This window comes from Stegostoma tigrinum, chromosome 24, assembly GCF_030684315.1.
Source record: "Stegostoma tigrinum isolate sSteTig4 chromosome 24, sSteTig4.hap1, whole genome shotgun sequence".
Lineage (NCBI taxonomy): Eukaryota > Metazoa > Chordata > Chondrichthyes > Orectolobiformes > Stegostomatidae > Stegostoma > Stegostoma tigrinum.
The window spans coordinates 28,824,969-28,844,951 of NC_081377.1; the positions used below are offsets into that span (position 1 = coordinate 28,824,969).

Consider the following 19,983-nt stretch of genomic DNA (forward strand, 5'->3'; position numbering starts at 1 on the left):
CCAGTTTGTTCTGCACTTGATTGAGTTACCAATACTGAAGTTGTTTGATATCTCTAAAATTGTGCTTTCCACATTTGCCAATTTTCTGATATATCACATGAATCCTGGTATCCTGAATTTGTCTGGTGGAAAGACTGATATCAGTGACTCTTGATGCATTGTTCGATTATTGATGGACACTTGACATTGTTGATTATTTTCTTGATTTTTAAGAATATTGTTAGCATTTTGATTTCATTCTACTGCATTTTGTTGCCTTGTTGTTTTCTTTGTTGAATAATGTTGATATTGAATCATTGTTGTTATAAAAATTGTTGCTGTAGTGCTAAATCTGAAAGTTGTTGAGGTTTTACAGTTCTAAATGTTGTTTTCAACATAAAGGTCAGTTTTCATTTACTAATATGGTATATTCTAAGAGATAAATTTAATATATTCCTTTCCAGAATGCCTGAAGGATCTCCCGAAGATCTGTGGGTAGAATTTTCTCAAAATAGCTTTACTCAATAAGATTCAATATTTTTTGACCATGTCAAAGATGGCTGCTGGGATAAATTCACACCAAACTTTGCCGTATTTGAGTATTTTCATTGTAAATTTGACACTAAATTAATGGGTTTGTGGTTTTCTTCTTTATCCAATTTCTTACATTTACATGAATAAAATTGGTATAATTGCTTAGTTGTTGAATAAAGCATTGAATTTGTTTTTCAATCCACCAAAATAATAGATTTCATTTTTATTCTAGAATTTGTTTTTGTTCTTTTACTATTGGTTTACTTAAACCTGCAAGTGAAGACTCAACTTGTTGTCATTAACTTTATCATCAAGTAAGTCATTCAGAAATATGTTCACTCACTGCTAAATGCCATGATTCTGCCCCTCAGCCAAGGTTTGCAGATGGTCCCTTCTCTTAATGGATTGATCCTGCTTTAGTATCAGGTAATTGGTCTTTTCTTGCAAGTACTCAACTTCAGTGGCTACCCTTATTAGCCATGGGCATTCACTGTTTTTTCAAGGTGTGTTTTCCCTATCACTGACTGTAATAGGCTTTTTGAAAATAAGTGTTCTGACGATATCCCTGGAAGAATTTCTTGTTCAGAGATGTTTACTTCACAACAGCTGTTCAGTTCTGTTGTTTTTCTAGCTGCTAGCTGGTCTTAAAACTGGACTGATAATTCTTTGAATTCTTCACTTCCCCAGGTAATCCCAGGTCTGATCTTCACAATTTTCTAGAGGGTGTGTCCTGTAAACCATCTTTTATTACATGGTTTGATGGCACACTGTGAGTTTGGATTTGAAACAGACTGAACTGGGAGAAAGCAATGTAAAGAAGTGTCTAGAGTGTTAGAATTCAAAATAGCATGACTTATTAGACATTAATACCAAATACAGCTCTTTGAGGTAATCATAAATATGCCAGGTTCTGATTTACAGTTACATTAGGTGAAGCCTAACCTATCTTTTTTCTGTGCTCATGTCCATGTCCTCACACGAATCTTCCAGTCTATACTGTTGCAATCTTGTGGTGTTCTTAAGTGTGCAGGGCAGTGCATTAATTCTGCCCACACTACTCTATTTACGCTCAGTGATTGCTGGTCTATCACACCATCACAAGGTTGCCTCAGGGATCTGAATACAACAATCTTCCCCTACTAGGACTGCAATGAATTGAATATGTTAGCACAAAAATAGGTAGATTCAAAGTGTATATTTGTATAGAATCAGAAATATGCAGCACTAAAGGAAGACATGTAATCCATTGTGCATATGCCAGCACTTCATTAGAGTTATTGAATTAGTCCCACCTCTCTGCTCTTGTCCATCATGTTGTAAAATGTTTCCTTCAATTAATGATTCAATTCACCTTTCAACGTTGCTGTTGAATTTGTCTCCACCAACTTCTTAAGCTTTGTGTTTCTAATCGCAACAAATCTCTGGGCCTTTGGTCTTAAATCTGTGTCCTCCAATTACCTTAAATCTCCTCTTCCAGTCAATCATCAACTTCATGACTTGTATCTAAATGTATTAAATCTGACAAAAAATGTATGACTTGATCGAATGCTTTGGATAATAATTACTTTCTGGCTCTACAAAATAGTCTTCTTTCCTTCTACTACTTGATTGTGGAATTTTGACTAATCACATCCAGTGAATTTAAAGGAAAGTCTTAAAAGAAGGATCAGGAGGTGGAGAAGCTGAATGTACCTCTCAAATTTCAAATTTAATATTGATCTTGCTTTTGTATACCTCCTGTAATTTTGTATGCCTCGCTCTGTTCAATCGCCTAGTGATCTGCAAGTCCTTGTATGTTATTATGACCTGTACTGCATGCAGACCAAGGATTTTCATTGCACTGAGGTACATGTGACAACAATAAATCAAATTAAAACAACATGCTCTCATATATAGAATAACTCCACATGTTTAAAACATAATGCATTGTCATGTCAAACAGCATTACTTCTGTCTGAATCTGTGCTGATGATGCTACATTTCTGTGCATGCAAAGTTTTAAAAGTTATGAGAAATAAAAATTCAAATAATCTTTCATCAAACAATGGTCTTTAAGAGTAGGACTTTTCAATAAATAGAAATTGCAGCTTTCGTGATGTGTCAATGTAAAGAATAGAACGTCCTCTCACATCACCAGAATAAAAGAACACACTCACACCATTTATCTCATTGCTATTAGTAGCCACCTTGCTAGGTTTTAATTAGCTCCAGCATTGGTCAATATAACAGTGATGACACTTCAAAAGTACTTTTTCTGAAGGAGAATATTAACATAGATTAGTTTATCAGAGTTAAGTAAAAGAAATATAATGAAATGTAATTAAAAATAACAACTTAGCTTTACATAGTACCTATGCGTGCAAAAATGTTCCCACACAACCCACAGTCCAGTCGAATAAGCCAATAAAAACTAAAAGGGAGGAGCAAAATCAGAGCCAAAGAGCTATGTTTTATTCTCTCATGCCCTTACCCCAATCCCCACTCACCAGGCCTTGTTATCACATGGTCTGCTAGTACACACAGCCCATTGTTAGTTGCTTGACAAATAGTCCTGAAGAAGGGTAATGCCCAAAACATTGACTGCTCCCTTCCTCCAGATGCTGCCTGGCCTGCTGTGTTCTTCCAGCCTCCTGCTTGTCTCCCTTTGATTCCATCATCTGCAGTTTGTTTTGTCTCTAACCATTGTAAGTTACTAACCATCCTCATTAAGAGCTATTCATTCTCCTAGGCTAATCATTACCCACTCCTTTGTCTGTCCAACAGTTTTTCTCTCTTTAGACTCTATATATGCCTACTTTTTACTCCTTACTCCTGACCCATACCCCCACCCGATCTTCTGCAAAAAAAATAACTTTTTTCCTAGCTGCCATCGATTCTGAGGAAGGGTCTCTGGACCCAAAACATTAACTTTGATTTCTCTCCACATTTGCTGCGGGACCTGCTGAGTTGTTTTTTCCCAGCAACTTCTGTTTTTGTTTCTGATTTCCAGTTCTTTCAGTTTTTATTTAGTTGAGTTTTTATACAGGGCAGGTGGGTGCAGGGGGTGGTCAGATAGAGGCAGTTAAGGAAGGAACTGAGGACCATACAGCCCAGGGAGCTGAAGGTTACAGCACCAACGCTGGGTCAAACTGAGGGAGGTGATGAAGAGACGGACGGGGTTATAAGAGCCGACGGTTTTATGGAGAAAAGGTTGAATTCGAGGCTGTGGTTAGGTGTTGGGATTGGGGGGTGTTCTTGTTCAAGTTGGGTGAAGCCTCGAGAGATGTGCGTTTTCCAAAGTTATGGCTCAAAGGATGGATATATGTTGAATCAAGACAAGACCAAGCAAGTCCTCCATCAGAGCAGTCCGAGGCGCGTACTTCATGAAATCTATCCTCCCGATTTTATTCCAACTTGGTCAACGTTAATATAGTGAGGTTTAAAGTATCAGTAGGTGAATCTTCAAAATAAAAACCGAAAGAACTGCAGATGCTGTAAATCAGGAACAAAAACAAAGTTGCTGGAGAAGCTCAGCAGGTCTGGCAGCATCTGTGAAGGGAAAAAAAGAGTTAACGTTGTGAACAGTCCCTTGTTTGAAAGTTACACCTGGCTACAATTTATTGCTATCTATGCACGTCTTTAAAACCCAAACGTGATTCTGTTCACAACAGGTCTTTAAAAAAAATTTCCGAATCATCACTCTCTCCAAATGCATTGCCCGCACACCTTCTGATTATTGTCTGGGAAGTGGGCGGTCAAAATAAAAATAAAGTGGGGGAAATATACGCATTGGTTCAGGAGAGCTGGGAATGACCACGCATGCGTCTCTCCTGCTGAAACTGACATCTTCAATCAAAAAATTTTGAAAGAGGAAAAAGAGCAGGATGGATTTCGAATAGGACGGAGGGAAAATCCCCGCGAGTTCTGCAACAAGTCGAAATATGATTTAGCGTCTGTAAGTAATGCCAACTAATCGTTGTGTAATGAGCCAGTGTTTGAACATCCTCTGTAATCCATTGTGACATTTCTAGGCATGTTATTTTTTTGCCCTCAGAATCTCTGGCGAATTTGTATGGTAACATTGGTGTGGAAGACCAGTTCCCTTTTCCTTTCCAATAGTCTGCTTTGGTGTTTCTCACTGATATGCGAGGAAGATCGCCCGGCAGAATTGAATAACGTTCTTTAAAAGGCAGCAAACCCACGCACGTTTCCAACAGCTGAGCAGTGCAGTTATTTAAGTAGTTTGCTTTAAATAAAAAATACTACTATATGCAGCAGATAATATATTAAAGTCTCGATACCTGTTCAATGCAGGATACAGGGCCAGTGATAATTAATTCGTTGGAACTTGTTCTGAGGACGATTTCACTGACTATTATTTAGGTCCATTTCAAGATTTTTTTTCTCTCTATGGTGGGTTGATTCTACTTTCAGGGTTTCAGGGCTGCAGTATGTTGTATATTCTCTAAATGTCATTTAAGTCCATGATATTCCTGGTTACGAACAGAAGATTGTGCACTCCGATTTGACTTCACAGGCGACAGTTCCTAAATGAGATTGATTCTCTAACTGCAATACTGAAGGAGAACTGGGCTGATAGAGGTGCTGTCTTTCCAATTAGACTTTAAACCAAGAGTATGCCGTGGCATAGAGTGATGGTGTTGTTGAGATGCAAAGCAAGGAAACAGATCCTTTGGTCCAACTCGTCCATGCTTACCAGATATCTAATGTAAATCTAGTCCCATTTGCTAGCATTTGACCTATATCCCTCTAAACTCTTCCTATTCATTTTACCCTTCCAGATGCCTTTTAAATATTGTACTTGGATCAGCCTCCAACACTTGCCCTGGCAGCTCATTCCACACAGGCACCACCCTCTGCATGAAAAAGTTTGCCCCTCAGGTTCCTTTTAAATCTTTCCCCCCTCACTTTAAACCAATGCTGTCTTGCCTTGGACTTCGCCACCCCAGGGAAAATACCTTGTCTAATTACCCCGTCCATGACCGCATATTTGTCCGTATTCCTACCTCAGCTGTTAAAAGCTTCATCTGTACCTTTTTAACACAACTGAACAATTCTGATGTATCCCCCCATTGGCCTTTTGCCTGCTATTCTTATTTACCTAAGCTCACGGAAAACTCAGTTGTCCATATCCTCACGTGAACGAATTCTTATTCACCCAGCCTTCATTGCTTGTTGAACTACACTGGGTTGTGGTCCAACAGAAAGCTAGATTTTAAAAATTACAATCTTAAATTTCAAACCTTCCATAGACTTGCTCCTTCCCTCTATCTAGAATCTCCAGGCCAGCAGTCCATTGAGATTGCTGAGTCATTCACTTCTGGCCCCATATGCATCTTTGTTTTACATTGATATATATCTGGCAGGCATGCGTTCAACCATCTGGGCCCGACCTGAAATTGTTTCCCTAACCACTTCACCTTTCCATCCCTCTTTCCTCCTATATGACACACCTTTACACTGTAGGTTTTCAGTAAACTTCAGTCACCTGTCTCAAAATGTGTGTACTTGACTCTTGCTTAATTGAAGGGGCTATGCAAATGCAAGTTGTTGTTCTTGCTATTCCTGTAATTCTCCACAAATTTGGAAAATAAATAGCAGATTTTAAACAAACGTTCAGAACTTGTCAAAAATTGTTTCCAGTGCCCAATGAAGTAAGGTTTCTCATGGGAAAGTCATTGCAAATTTTGTGCATGGCTTGTGCAATATCTTCCCAGTAGCTGGTTAAACAATACTGCACTGTAATATTTCCTGTTGGGTAAACATTTATGAATATGTAACGAACAGTTCCACAAAACGTCAAGCTGGACGTAGCAAGGAAAAGTGAAAACTGTGAGCTACCTGACATTTCAGACATCTCGTTCAAGACTGCTGTAGACATTAATATGTGAACAAATCGACTACTTTTCTAAAACCAAATAGCCTCAGACCTGAATATGGATTCCGACTAAAGGAGTGTTTCAGCTTGAAATTGGTGAGAAGTTTTCCTTGTCATGCAGGCTCTAACATCTTACTCTCTAACAATGTATTCAGACATCAAGCCACTGATGCTATGTAGCCCCTTATCCGGTGCACATACAGAAGGAGCTTCAGACAACTGCTAGCTCTGAGAAAAGGGAATTTGCTGCTTTATATGTCTGTCATTTGAGTGTTTCCTTCCGTCCTTCAGCTAAACAAGGCCTCCAGACTTTCTGCTGCCCTCTAATGCTGGCCTCCTACACAACCCTGACTTCAGCACCCTACCTTTGGTGACTGTGTCTTCAGCCACATGAACCCTAAGATCTGCAACTCTCTTCTAAAACCTCTTTATTTCTCTCAATATCTCTCTCATTCTTTCCTTAAGGTGCTTGAAAATAACCTCTTTGACCAAACTTTGCACAAGGTCTCCTTATATAACCCAAAGCTGAATTTTGTCTGCTCCTTGAAATGTTTTACTGCAGTGGAGGTGCTAATAAGTTTTGCTGCTGTTTAGAGATTGTTTTCCAGAAAGTAGCATTTAGATAGCTGAAGGCACCAATACTGTGGAAGCTTAAAACCATAAAGTTGTTGTATTCACTGTAAAGTATCTCTCTCAAACCAATTTGATTGCTTTCAATGTTTAATTTAACAAAACATTGCATTGCCTGCTTAGTGCTGTGTGTTTCTTTTTTTAATCTCAATACACTAGATTTCCTGTAGTAACTTGTCACCCAAACCTGTGATCTCCAACACCCAAAAGGTAACGTCTACAGGCACATGAGAACAGCATCATCTCCAAGGTCCTCTCCAAGTCATATTGTCCTGCCATGAAAATACATTGCTGTTCCTTCACTGTCACGGAATCCCTCCTTCACAGGACTGTGAGGTGAACCTGCACCATCTGAACTGCAGGAAAAAGTCTCATCACCACCTTCTGGTTGGGGTGGGCAATATGCCTAAGTTCTGAAAACGCATTTTTAAAATATTAGAAGCCTTTATTGTATTCTTTTTTCAGGACTAGGATCATAAGACAGGGAAGGAAGCCATCTTGCACCTTGTTGTTGCTCTAAAAGAGCTACCCAATTTGTCTCACACCCCTTTTCTTTGTCCATAACCATGAAATGTTACTGTCAAATACTTACGCAACTTACTTTGAAAAGTTATTATTGAATCAACCCCTATCCACACTTTCAGGCAGTGATTATAGATCATAGTATCTTGTGGCATAAAAACATTTCTCCCATCCAGCCTCAGGTTCTTTTTCCTATTAAATCTGTGTGTTCAGATCACTGACTCGTTGTAAATAGAAGCTTCTCTGCCTGCCCTTTTGAAACCCTTGTGATGATATGTGTATGTACAGACTGATTTTTTTTTTAAAGGTCCTCTGATGCAGGACTCCATATTCCTAGAAAAAAAAGACCACCAATAGCGCATTTGATTATTAGTTTAGTATCGATGTGAAGTTGCTCTGGGCTTTCCTCTGTCTTTAAGTGTGCTAAGTGTAAGTCAAATGTCAAGCCCTGAACACACTCATCAAGTAGGACAATGCCATATCAGTCCAACACATTGACAACACCTCTGTTTTGCTTTATTGGTTATTCATTCTTCAGGTGTGAGCATTGCAGGCAAGACCAGTATTTAATACCCATCACTAATTGTCCATGAGAAGATAAGGTACGCTAGCTACTTGATCTGCTGCAGTCCATGTGGTGTATTTACACCCGCAATGGAGTGGTTTGCTAGACCGTCTCAGAGGATATTTAAGAGCCAAACACATTGTTTTGCATCTGGAGTCACACGTAGGCCAGATCAGTTAAAGAAAGCCGATTTCCTCCCTCAGCGTCATTACTAATAATGTCTGACAACGATCCAGTGAAGAAATACTCATCCTAGCATGTGATGAAACACAAGAGGATCCTAAGTTATTTGATAATTGAATTAACCACAGAAACAGTGAGGTTAGTTCTGAAATTCTGTTCATTCCTTCCCACTAGAAAATGTGTAATAGTGAATGTTCCCCAAATCTCTGCTGTGATGACCCTCCCCACTATTTGTTGCAGTTGAATAGGCTTCCAACACTTGCTGTGCATGCAAGGTAGTCATTGGGAGAAGTATTCAAGGTGAGGCAGGGGTATAGTGGTAATGTTATTGGAATTGTAATCCAGAAACTTAGGCTAATGTTGTGGTTCAGGGGCTCAAAGGCCTTCATGGCAGACTGTGAAATGAAAATCTAATCTAATAACAACCATTGTGGATTGCTGTAAAAACCGACCATGTTTATTTATATCCTTCAGGAGGGGAAAGCTGCTGTCTTTATCTGATCTACATGTGACTCTAAGCCCACATCAAAGTGATCGACTCTTTATTATCCTCTAGACAATTATGGATGGGCAGTCAATGCTGGCCGAACTAGAAATGCTCACATCCCATGAATGGTTTAAGAAAAACAGTTCCCATTTAATCCTATTGTAGGAAGGGCCAATAGCTTCAATCAGGGCTGGGACTGAAAAGAAACAATATCAGTCCTTACACAAATTCATGAAGAAAACAGTAGAATTGATCAATGTGAAGAAAATGGAAACACTCAGCAAGTCAACATCTGTGGCAAGGAAAACAGAGACAAATCTTCAAGTCAATGAGATTTCATCAGAATTGTTTATATATCTGATGCACAGTAGACCTGAGATAGTTGAGTTATTATCACCACTTTGGTACTAAAGTTAGTTTTACTGCTGCAGTCACTGCCCCACAAGGCAGGAAGGGTCCAGACCCGAAACGTCAGCTTTCTTCCTCCTCTGACGCTTCTTGGCCTGCTGTGTTCATCCAGCTCTACACCTTGTTATCTCAACATCTCTTTTGTCCTGTCTTTTCCAGGCAATGGCTTCCCACCGAACACGGCTGAGAAGGCTGATATCGCAGGCGAGCAATGATTCCAGCTCAGCACGCTTATGCAGGAGACGTCCTAACACTTGCTGTTTCTGCTGGTGCTGTTGCTGTTCCTGGTACAGATCTGAAATTGTAACACAAAGACATTATTGCAATTGCTCAGGAGGTGAACTACATGCGCCAGATGGTTAAAAAGTCAATAGATCCCACTCCAGTGACCTAAGCACAAATTCTCAGCTGGCACTCCCTCTGACAATACTGGAGGAAGTGCTGTAGTGTCAGAGGAAAACCATTTCACCAAGCACTATACCCATCTGCCCTCTCAGGTGGATGAAAAAGATCTCATGTCTTATTTAGAAGATGGGCATAGGATGTGTCCCCAGCATCCTCAATAATTATCCCTCAATCTACACCTAAGGCAGATTATCTGATGTCTCTCTTGCTTTCTGGGAGTCTAATATGTGCAAATAGTGTGCTGCACTCCCTAAATGACAGCAGCGACTACATTTCACAAACATGCTTTATTGCCTATGAAGCAGTTTGAGTGGTTCATGCGGTTATGAAAGGTTCTATATAAATGTAAGTTTTCTTCCTTTGGGTGGATCCCGCATGGCCTAGTGAACAAACATATCAAACCATTTGCAATAGAAGGTCCCAGATTTGATTGCTGGTCTGCACTGAGGTATTGAATGTAGCCAAGGTAGCAGTTAGGTTACCTGTCATCAGCACTCCTGGGATGGGAGGAAATCAACTCCTGTTCATGTAATTGGCTAGTAAGCCCTCTTGGAAGCTATAAGCGTGTCAATATCAGTTCCACATAGGAGTGAGTTTAAATGTGATTCCCCATTACAGAGAGGCAGCTGAATGACAATAACTAACTACACTCACAGATGACAATTCCATTGATTCAGGGTAACAGAGGCTCAATGGAAATGATATCTGTATGATGCTGGAATCATACCCACTGTGATTAATTATGTTAAAGAAATTGTTGTGCTTAGTTGATAATGCACCTAGTTACAGTTTGCAAACACACTTTTAGAAAATACTGCACAAGGAAATTTTTATGTCTACAGGTGGGTCTTCCCAGCCCCTGAACAGAATGGGCCATGGCAAGGAAGTTGGGAACATCAGACGAGATGTCCACTAAGGACATTGCCATTGTTGGGAGCAAAATGTCCCAATTTATAACAAGTGTTGGTCGGCCAAATATGTTTCTCACTGGTAAGCAGTGAGATACCTTTTTGCTTGAATTATTGTTCATTATCACTAACATAACTACCTAAATTTGCCTTGATATTGTGCAGTTTTCTGTTCTCCATTACAAACTAGAAACTAGGTGCCAAGAATTCCCAACATGGAAGTCAGAGCAGATACCTGGCAATTCCAGCTTAATATTTGGTCCTCTGGATCTTGATTTTGGACACCCAGCACCAACATCTCTGGGCAGTAGCCACCCCAATCCACAGACATTAGCAGTCAGCATGTATCACCAGCCTTGCTGTGTCATCAGGGCACCTCTCCGATCCACGTACAGTACACTTCTGCATTTCAACACTGCCCTTTGGATCACATTGGCACCTTTCATTGGAATGCTGCTGCAACGATATTTTCCGTGCAGGGACAGGCAACCATCTCCTGGTTTGTAACTGGAAGCATCTCAGGGTTGCATACTCACTCTCTTGGCACTACCATTCACTCTGTGCCTACTTCGATGCTCACAGAATCCCTGGCTTGTGTGCAGTTTTGTGCTTTGCCCTCTCAGCCAGAGCTAAGGGGGCTGACAATACTTCTGCCTTTCCTTTCAGTGCTGATGCAGAGGCAAGCTTCTTTTTTATATTTGGTAGCAGTCATGACCATGAGGAGTAGATTTGTTGCTGTACAGTACCATGCTAAGTTATTCTCATATTTGCATCATGTACCAGCTAAGTTCAAAGCAAACATACTGCATATGCTTCAACCCAATGGCCATGTCTCAAAGTCTATAGTGAATAATTCTGTCATGTCAAAAGAGGGGATCCTGGTACAGTTGGTGAAAGGCAGCCTCCAACATCAGACCAGAGGCTTGGGCATGGTCAGTCAGTTACCCAGAGTGGTCATAGTAAAGATCCAATCCTCATGAGGGGTGAGGAGAGGAATTTCGGTTCTTTCCACCCTAATTTGTCTGAAATTTGCGATGGGAGGAATTGAATGAGATGGAAGGAGCTGTTCTGATTGTTGGTCCTGATCCAGGTGGGGAAAGTTGTTGAAGTGTCCCAAGCGAGTGAGTAGGCAATGCAGAAACCATGCAGTTAGCAGTCTGGGAGAACTGGGTGGATGAGAGCAAGCGAGGGAAGTTGTTACATCCAACAGTGAGAGTGACAGACTACTCTGTGTGTTCTTCAAGATGTTTGAAACTGCACAGACCCAGATGGCAACCTCATAGTGGGCAAATAGAGTCTGGTTGTGGGTCTCTCTTGCTGACCCTAGGGGAAGACGACAGCTCTCCTCTGCACCAAGCATTCACCAGGAACATCAGGTCTCTGTCCACAAAGCAGCATGTCAATTTCCCCTTGTCTGCTACATCTGGTCAAAGATCTCAAACTGTGCAGGGCAGCTCCAGACTGTCAGTGCATGATCAGGTATACAATGATCTTTCAAATGTAGTGTCAGCACCGGGGATCCTTGGATATCCTGGCAGTGAAGGATACTTCTGCCTATGGAAAGTCGAAGAATCAGGCATCAAATGAGTGAGGTGCCATAGCTGTGTGGTACCGAGATAACGAGGTAAGCATGGGATGAAAGCATGAGAACCTCATTAGGCCTCACAAGAAGCCCTCCATGAAACTCGATAAAAGTGGCAACCAAAATCTGATAAGATTCAGCCTTGCATAAGTCAGGGACAGAGGAAAGTGGAGATATTTTAAATCAGTTCTTTAAGGTACTTTATCTGGAAAGTGGTGTCCCCCTTCATCAGCTGTTTTGAAGATCAAAGCTAATTGAATATGGCAGAAGAAAGAGCCCAAAATAAACAAGGCTATCATTCAAAAGATCTCTCTATTCCTACAGCTTGACCAAATTTTAATTATTCCATCATTAACAAGCACATAATATCTTCATATTAACAAGCTAGACTTTAAGCTGTGCAATTCTGTCTGTAAACCCCTCTGCCTCCTCCTTCTTTGGGATGCTCCTTAAAACCTACATTTTTGACCAACTTTTCTTTTGATCACCTACCCTTATGTGGAAGACAGCTTCTAAATCCTGCTGGTGAGAACAAACACATAATCTAAGCACCAATTTCTACCTGCCCCTGTTCCTGCACAAACCCTTGAGCGATGTTTCACTAGTTTGAAGGCACTATATAACTGCAAGTAGTTGTTGAATACAGATACAACTTGGACAGAGGTGAGGGTGAAAATTGTGGCCATGCATCAGGTTGCCATTATGCTCAACAGAATAACATTTCTCATTACTTTTCAGCCTAACAGTCGGAAACGAGGACAGACATGATTGCAGCAAAACACCATCTATAATTTCCCAGATGGAAAGTCTTCAGACCCACGAAGAAAGGTGAACAAGTCACCCCTGAAGTGGTGGTCTCTTTTCAATTTGAACATAATCTTTTGAATCACACCAGATATGAAACATCAACTTTGTTTCTCTCTCCACAGATGTTGCCACACCTGCTGAGTTTCTCCAGCACCTTCTGTTTTTATTGAGTAAAATACAAACTGGTCTTTAGCCAACATTATTGATGTAATTGTCAGAAACATACCTGATATATACAGGAGGGTGGGTGTAAGTTAAGGAATATTTTTGATGATTTATAAGAAGACAGCTAATAAAAGATTGTCTCCACTGATTGGTAAATTGGTTACAAGGAATTAACACCAGAGGAACAAAGGAAGAAATGACATCAAATATACAGCACAGAAACAGTTCATTGGGTCTAACTAGTCTATGCTGTTATTTATGATCCACATGAGTCTTCTCCATCTCCTGCTCAACACACTTCATCAGTCCCAATGTACTCTGTAAATACTGCAGGGGCTGGGAATAAGAAATTAAAGCAGAAAATTCTGGGGCCACCTAACAAGTTAGGCAGTACCTGTGGAGACAGAAACAGAGTTAACAAATTGATTTTCCAGTCAGGCAGTAGACCAGATGTCAATTTTACCTTGAACCTAAATGTAGCCATAGTGAGGTTTGTGTGATGAACTGAGCTGTGTTCACAACTCTCTGTAGTATATTTGGGTCTTGGGAAGGGTAGTTGACATGCCACACTGTGATGTATCCAGATTGGATGCATTCTACGGTGCATCTGTTAAAATTATAAGATTCGCTGGGTAATTAGCAACGAGGAATAAATACTGGCCTAGCCAGTGACATCCACATCCCACGAATAAAGATAAAGAAAAATAGCTTTAATGCACATTTACAGGCAAGGAAAATTAAATTGGCAGTAGGGAAACAAAAGAAAAAGTGGGAGAATCTGTGGTGGGCTAGAGGGTGTGAGTGACCAAATGATGAAAGATACAACAGTCTCAAGAGGCTGAATGGCTGACTCATACTCCAGTATAAAGGTGATGATAATGCAAAGTAAAAGGCATTGGTTATGGGTCAAATATAGCAACACAAGATGTGCCTAGAGGAACTTTCAATGTTTAGAACCCAGTGGCAGAGGTGGGAGTTGGAAAAAGCATGGGAAATATAACAACATGAAGAAGGATCCCCATGGCTGAAGAATGTGGTGGAAGAAAGGAAAGTACATCACAAAGGTGTGAATCACCCAACCATCTGTACTCTAACAGAAGATTCCAAAGCTCCAACTATTGGGAATGCTTGATAAAACTGGAACCAGATTGAGGCTTAGTTACAGCGCTCCCCACCATCACACTGTGACAATACAGAGGTCAGAGATTTCTAGAGGACATTGGTGGTGCTAATAGCTATTTATTGGCCCTGCAGACCTCTTGAAAATATCAAACTCTAACTTCATTTTCAAATAAAGGTGACGTTTAACAGCTGTCATAATTGATAAGCCTGCACGTGATTTGACTTAAAAGTGGCTGAAGTAGATATAAATTATCAGGAAAGACAAAATGAATTGGAGTTCTTTGTTATTTGAAAAGCAAAGGCTGAGGGGTAACTTTATAGAGGTCTTCAATCTATGAATTAGTCCATGGGATAAATGTGTAGAAGACCAAAATGTGCACAAATATAAGATAATTACAAAAATAAAAGCTGTATGGAATTCCGAGTAAATTGAGAAAGTGGAACTCACAAAAATAAGGAGTAGTTGAAGTAAGCAATGAGTAAAACTTTAAAGCGGTGCCAGATAAATGCATGAGATAGAAAGGAATAGATAATTATACTGTAAGGAGGGCTCATGTGGAACATAAACACCAATAAAAATCAGTTGCACCCAACAGCCTGTTTCTGTGTCATGAAATTTTGTTGAAAAAAATTCTAGAATTCAGCTTTTGATAACATCATTTATGGAGGACAATACCTCCAAAGATCATACCAGAAATGGATGGGTATTCACAGGGGAAAAGGATTGTCAGACTGGGTCTCTTCTCCCTTCAAAAAGGTAAGTAGCGACCTCATAGAGATGTTTAAAATTATGAAAAGTCTTGGCAACATACATACTTTTTCCACTTGTGGAGAACTGAATAACCAGAAGCTGTCGATACAAGATAGCTAGTAAGTAATCTAGAATGGAATTCAGAAGAAACTTCATTTTAAAACCATGTTGGGAGAAGATGTAACTCGCTACCACATGGTGTAGAAGAATTGTATCGAACTGCTGAAAAAAACTTCAAAGTATGTCTTTTGTCAGCAATATCAAGCTCTGTAATATAAAATATTTTTAAGAATAGTATAAGTGCATTTAAGGGGAAACTAGACAGACATATTAGAGAGAAGGGAAGGAATGGCTACCATGGTAGCTTTAGGTGAGGAAAGATAGGAGGAGGTTCAAGTGAAGCAGTAACACCACATGGACTTGTAGGACTAAATGGCATGCTTTTGTGCCATACATTGTATGCAAATTCAAGATGAAAGGAGTGATAGTTATATGACGATTTATAACAGATAAAAAGGTCATTAGTCTGCATGGTGTAATGTGATTTTTCTAAAGATTTACCTCAAAATGTATGCCATGGTCACCCAACCCTCTGAAATCGTGGAATTTTGGAACATAAATGGCGGCCATGTATCTCATTATGGCTGTGCTGGATCTCCAAAAGACCTTAGCCTCTCTCCCCTGCCCTTTCCTCATACTCTTTACATTCTTTCCAAACACTTATCCATTTCCCTCTCAGACATGAAGCCTGCTTCCACCACCTTGTCATTATCCAAGGAACCATTCAGTAATACATTTTGCCTTTCAGTCACTAACCACTAGAAACAGATTTTGCTGATTAATTTTCAAAAAATATCCTCACTTTAAACATCATTTACTTCTTTCAAATTGCGTCTATGATTTAATTATGTTGTCGGCCTCAATGCCTTCTTTGAATAATTTATTTCATAACAACTACTCTTTTGCAGGGGAGCTTAGTTTTACTAGGCTTCTGTGGTGAAAGGAAGCAAAGGTTAACATTTCAGAGGGTCGTAATCAAAGGCCATTTGATGTATTCTGTTTCATATCCCTTCGTATTCTTAACTTTCACAATAAATAAATTCTTCACCACCATGAGTATTATTTCTGAATCATGTTACTGCTTTTATTTCACAAGACTAGGAAGTTTCTTTACCAGAGAGAATCAGTCCCAATTTCCATCACTTTCCCCTGTAACCAATACATTCTTAATAACTGGCATCTCCCCTTTTGATTCACAGTGAGATTCTGAGCCTGGAAGAGGTCACTGCTTGGTCTCAGTCATTTGAACAGCTCTTGAAGAATCCAACCGGAAGGAAAATTTTAACGGAATTCTTACAGAGTGAACACAGCGATGAAAACATTCTCTTCTGGCTTGCTTGTGAGAAACTTAAGCAGGAAGATGACAAAGCGACTATTACAGAAATGGCAAAATCAATATACCTGGACTATATCTCAATTCTGTCTCCAAAGGAGGTGAGTGATGCATGAATGTGCTGGACCATATGAATAAAGAAAATGCACATAGAAGAAAGATATGCATTTATTTTTAATGACCTCAATGCATCCCAAAGTGCCCTACAGCTATTGAAATTCAGTAACTATGGGAAACAGGGCAGACAATTTGTGTACAAGTTCCCACAGCAATATGATAAATAAGCAGACAGTCCTTTGAACAATATTTGTGGAGGGACAAATGTTTACCAATGCATGAGGGAGACTTCACTCAGTCTTCAGAATAATGCGGTGATCATTTACATCAAACTGATAATGAAATATAGGTCCTTGTTTTACATCTCAGCTGAAAGGTGGCAACTCCAATTATGCCAACCTCCCTCAATCCAGCATTTGAAATGTGATTATGTTCTGAAGTCTCTGAAGTGGGATTGGGGAAGCCCATATTTTTCTGACTTCGTAAGAGTGCTACCCTCAGATTCATAACTGAAATATAGTCACATCTCTTTTTCTTCCTCCATTATGCTTTTTTCCCTAACATTGCTCCAATTCTGTACTAAAGACGTTAACTTTTGTGGGCATAATTGCATTGATGCTTTTGCCACTAGGAACCTCACCCAAATGCCTAGGCGTTTAACACAAGCAGTAAATATCCCCAGCTGTCTCTGTTCTCACGCAACTTTCAAACTATACCATTTGGCATGCATGTCTTTACATATTTTTCCCACTGAAATATATCATCCATACAGCTTATGTCCTTTTGAAATCCATTATTGTCCCTAATGTTCATTATACTTTCGAACTTGCCACCATCTCAAAACTTTTTAAATTGTGCTCTGTATCCTGAAATTCAAGTTATTAACGTATATCAAAAGTGCAATGATTGAGTACTGATCCTTAAGTAACACCACCGCATACCTCCCATTAATTGGTCAAACAGCCACTTGCAGCCATTCTCTGTTTGCTGTCCCAGAATCAATAAAAATGCAAGTTTTTTTCTTTCTGTTTTTCCATGCTTCAATAGCTTTAGAAGCTAAGTAACTCTGAATTGGATTGTGTGTGGTCAGCTGGATAGATTTGTAATGTATGATCCCAAATTCAAAAGGGATCTATGATAGCATCTTGCCTACTTTAAAAGTAATGTATTATGGCAAAATTCCCACTTCATACGTGTCTCCGATGACAAATGTCTTTCTTTAAATAGTCAAACTGAGTTTATTTTCCTAGGTCAGCATCGATGCGAATGTACGCGAAACAGTCAACAAAAACATGGTGATGCCAACAGCAGATATGTTTGACGAAGCACAAATGCAGATATATGCACTGATGCACAGGGACTCCTACCCCAGGTTCTTGAATTCACCAATGTACAAATCACTTTTACAAAATGCGACTGCCTCAGGCAATGCTCTGGACTCTAAACTGTGACAATCGTTCAAGCATTGTGCACAAGACCAAAAACAGAGGTGATGTGAAGGTCAATGAAGAATCAAACTCTCAGGCCTCCTACGGCAATCCTTATCACACTTCTTGAAGCAAAATGGGACCATCAACTTCTCACCAAAATGACCACCACTTGCCTTACTGATATAATGTAGACAAACAAAGTGCTGTATCCCATGAAGTGTCCAAAACCATTTATAACTTATAGGTCTACAAATACCAGGTCATAAAAAGATTGGAAGACTTCACCAACTCATTGATTCTATTAAGATTTCAACTGGGCTTTGGAAATTCCACAATATGTAAATCTAATCTGAGATAAGCAAGATTCAGTCTTCGTGAAAGGTATGATCCTACAGGATAATCCATCTTTTTCACAGCCCAGTTCACTTGTTGTGCTATGCATTCTTTGATTTCAGTTTTCTCCTTTCCTCAGCTTTACTTTACATCTCATTGGTCTTTATGTTAAGACATTATTAATAAATGCTAACATGTGGAAAGTTTCATATTTCTGGTGGCTAAATCTCAACAACCCATTTTGTTGAAGTTGTGAAGGATGAGTCATTGTAAAAGTTGTTTTGGAGAAAATTGGCGATTTTAATTCATCCTGTCAACTTGCTTTGTTGTTGAGGCAATTTTGAGATATTGGGTAGAGTCAATTCTGTGGATCTATTGTCATATGTAGGCTACATCAGGTGAGGATAGGAGATTTCCTTCCCTAAACAGCATAATAAAACTCATCTGGCTCAATGAAGTTGACAATGGTTTCAAGGTTACCATGACTGAGACTAGCTTTCAATTCCAGATTGTTTTTAATTGATTTAAATTCACAGCAGCTGCCTCAGTGGGATTTGAACTTGTGTCCCTCGTCTAGGCCTCTGAGTCACTAATCCTATGATATTACTACTCTGCCACCACCTCCACATTAAATATTAACTTAATTAATATGACTGGGTATAATTAGAGTCCTAGTCAAGAGAGTGAACATTTGATTCAACCGTGAAGTTTCCTAGCACAGTACAGAAGTGGTATTGCAAAAGGTGTTAAATCAAGGCTACATCAAATCCTCTCAGAAGTGCTACTCTGAAGAGGAGCCAGGAATTCGTTCCTGGTGTCCTGGCCAATACTTAACCCCAGTCAAATTTCAAAAACAAATCTTCTGTACAAATTTGCTGTTTCATATTCGCTGCTACATTTCTCACAATACAACACTGACTGTACTTCAAGAACATCTCATTGGCTAGAAAATCTTGAGAGACAGCCTGAGGTCACAAAGGCCTCAACGTAAGTCAGGCTGTATATCAGGCTGTTCTGTATTCACTTTGAGGAAACTAGCATTGTATAATTTGAAGGATAAGCTTTGTGCATGCATTTAGAATAGAGTATTTCAGCATGAGCTGTGCCCAATGAACTCTAAGCGTAACTACACCATGGGCCTAACTCTCAGCCATTATAAAATGATCAAATTTTTCTAATTCTGCCACTTGGCTTGCATTCAATATTAACCTACATCAGTTGGTTTGAAATAGGTCAGCTTTGCTCAACATTAACCTTCAGGTCATAGGTCCACCTCACCCTGCAACGTATCTGGGCTGACAATCCAGTGCTGCTCAGGACAGCATTGCATTGTTCAAAGGTTGGTATGGTGATTGAGATGTTTAAACCAAAGCCGATTTGTATTGCCTTTAGCCAATATTTAAATTCCCATATTGGGAAATAAAGAAGGGAAAATAATCCTTCCAAACTCTGAACTGAGATTTGTTCTTTTGGTGCCAACTACAACCAACATCTCATGTTTTCAAATCCCTCCATGGCTTCACTACTGCTTATCACTGTGAACTCTTCTATCCTATAGCATTTCAACTTCTCTGTAGTCCTCAAATCTTGGTCTCTCATGCATTCCTGATTTTAATCAGTGCATTAGTTGTGATCATGCCTTTCCATTGTCAAACCTTTGAAGTCATTTGTCCTAATATCTCCTTATATGACTCAATATCAAATTTTATTAGCTATCACTCCTGCTTTGGAACATTTTACTAGATTAAATATTTAAATGCAATTTATTGCTGTGAATTCATCCAATTGCAAAGACCTGAAAGTCCCTTTCTCGTAAGATTCAATCATCAAACTAAAGAACGATG

The 19,983-nt window shown here is 39.6% G+C and overlaps 1 protein-coding gene across 3 annotated transcripts; it reads left to right on the plus strand.

Moving 5' to 3' along the window:
* The first annotated feature begins 4,365 nt into the window (after positions 1-4,365).
* LOC125464989 (regulator of G-protein signaling 17-like) lies at positions 4,366-19,710 on the plus strand. 3 transcript variants are annotated; one of them, XM_048558000.1, is made up of 5 exons: positions 4,366-4,447; positions 9,346-9,473; positions 12,820-12,909; positions 16,186-16,420; positions 17,627-19,710. In XM_048558000.1, exons 2-5 carry the CDS (start codon positions 9,349-9,351, stop codon positions 17,825-17,827), a joined length of 651 nt encoding a protein of 216 aa, XP_048413957.1. In that variant the 5' UTR covers positions 4,366-4,447; positions 9,346-9,348; the 3' UTR covers positions 17,828-19,710. The 3 variants fall into 3 exon arrangements, with proteins under 3 accessions (XP_048413957.1, XP_059510303.1, XP_059510304.1); XM_059654320.1 differs by lacking the exon at positions 4,366-4,447 and adding an exon at positions 6,300-6,487; XM_059654321.1 differs by lacking the exon at positions 4,366-4,447 and adding an exon at positions 6,300-6,487 and having other exon boundaries at positions 9,346-9,455.
* Positions 19,711-19,983: the final 273 nt, after the last annotated feature.